The sequence below is a fragment of the Pundamilia nyererei genome, unplaced genomic scaffold (genome assembly GCF_000239375.1).
Source record: "Pundamilia nyererei isolate P.nyererei 1_Seehausen unplaced genomic scaffold, PunNye1.0 scaffold00105, whole genome shotgun sequence".
Classification (NCBI taxonomy): domain Eukaryota; kingdom Metazoa; phylum Chordata; class Actinopteri; order Cichliformes; family Cichlidae; genus Pundamilia; species Pundamilia nyererei.
The window spans coordinates 2,285,895-2,287,290 of NW_005187506.1; the positions used below are offsets into that span (position 1 = coordinate 2,285,895).

Consider the following 1,396-nt stretch of genomic DNA (forward strand, 5'->3'; position numbering starts at 1 on the left):
CCCACAGTGACAATAAACATTTTAAGTTAGTTGCTGCCCACAACTGGCCTTTTTCAAATTTTCAGAGTATGTCACCACAGTTAGAGGTGAGAGAAGACACTGCTCTTTTCAACATGTACAAAAGAAATGCTGAATGACTCACAGCACAACCAAACAGTGTATGTGCTTAGTAAAGGATTGTGTGTGAGTTTTATCCACACATACTTTCTGTATTTGAGTGGATTATGGTATTTTTTGCTTTTTTCTCACTGGGTAACTCTTCTTCTTCTCTTGGTACATATTTCTGTAACTGCAGTGTCACTGATCTCGTTGTTTGTCTGTTTCTGCACATGCTCCGTAGGACTGCATCAGTCTGGGTTCAGGTGAGCCCAACGTGCCAGAGCACCGCTCCTTTGTGCTCTACCATAACAACAGCCCGCGATGGAGCGAGGTGATCAAACTGCCGATTCCCATCGACCGTTTCAGAGGCTCCCACCTGCGCTTCGAGTTCAGACACTGCTCCAGTGAGTGTGTTACTTGTGTTAATACTGGGGCTGTCATGGCTAATGGGATGATCCGTGTGGAGAAAATAAATGAGGATCCAAGCACAGGCTTATTGTAAAAATAAAACCCAGAACCGTGACAGGTGCAGTGTAATAAGATGACAGATGCATCTGCATTTCTTGGCATGCAGATGCAGCAGCTGGCTGCTCACTATAATCCTCCCAGACTGATTAGGTGCTGCTTCAAGCAGGTGGTGACATTTTTGGAGTAATATCTAGAAAATATATCTAAATATAACATTAAAATCATCACCAAGTTACTCTTTGACCTTCTTATATGCAGGCTGTATCACTTTGTCTACAATAGTAAAGTAATAAACTGGTTTTCTGAATACATCTCTAATAATCTGAGAGACATTTAACCTCGGTGCGTTTCTCCTCTCACATGTTCCTTCTTCCACATTTTCTCTGCAGCAAAGGACAAAGGAGAGAAAAAGCTGTTTGGTTTTGCCTTCACGCCTCTAATGAGAGAGGATGGAACTACTCTCTCTGATGAGAGCCACGAGCTGTATGTCTACAAGGTCAGCTACACTAGAGCTTTTCTGTTTCCTGGCTGCTACTCATCAGCCTTCATCACACGTTCCTCATTTATTCTGCAGAGGAGTCTTTCTGTTGGCTGATGATTGCAGCAGAAATGACAATATTTACTTAGTATATATGTGAATTCTATTGTACTTCAGTAATCTCACAGTCTAACTATAAAGTTCACTTTAAATGTTGTGTACACTTTGTACATGATATCCACAACACCTTTACTGTTGCTCACCAAAACTGTACAGCAGGTCCAACTCCAGGCCTCGAGGGCCGTGTCCTGCAGGTTTTAGATCTCACCCTGGGTCAACACACCTGAATCA

General features: G+C 42.6%; 1 protein-coding gene across 1 annotated transcript in view; it reads left to right on the plus strand.

Annotated features, from left to right (window-relative positions):
* The window catches only part of LOC102207162 (dedicator of cytokinesis protein 3-like), a 248,678-nt gene that overhangs the window by 216,294 nt on the left and 30,988 nt on the right, over nucleotides 1–1,396 (plus strand). Inside the window, exons 16-17 of the mRNA XM_013912880.1 lie at nucleotides 341–503; nucleotides 957–1,063. Of these exons, the coding sequence (XP_013768334.1) occupies nucleotides 341–503; nucleotides 957–1,063 (270 nt within the window). The remainder of the gene's footprint in view (nucleotides 1–340; nucleotides 504–956; nucleotides 1,064–1,396) is intronic.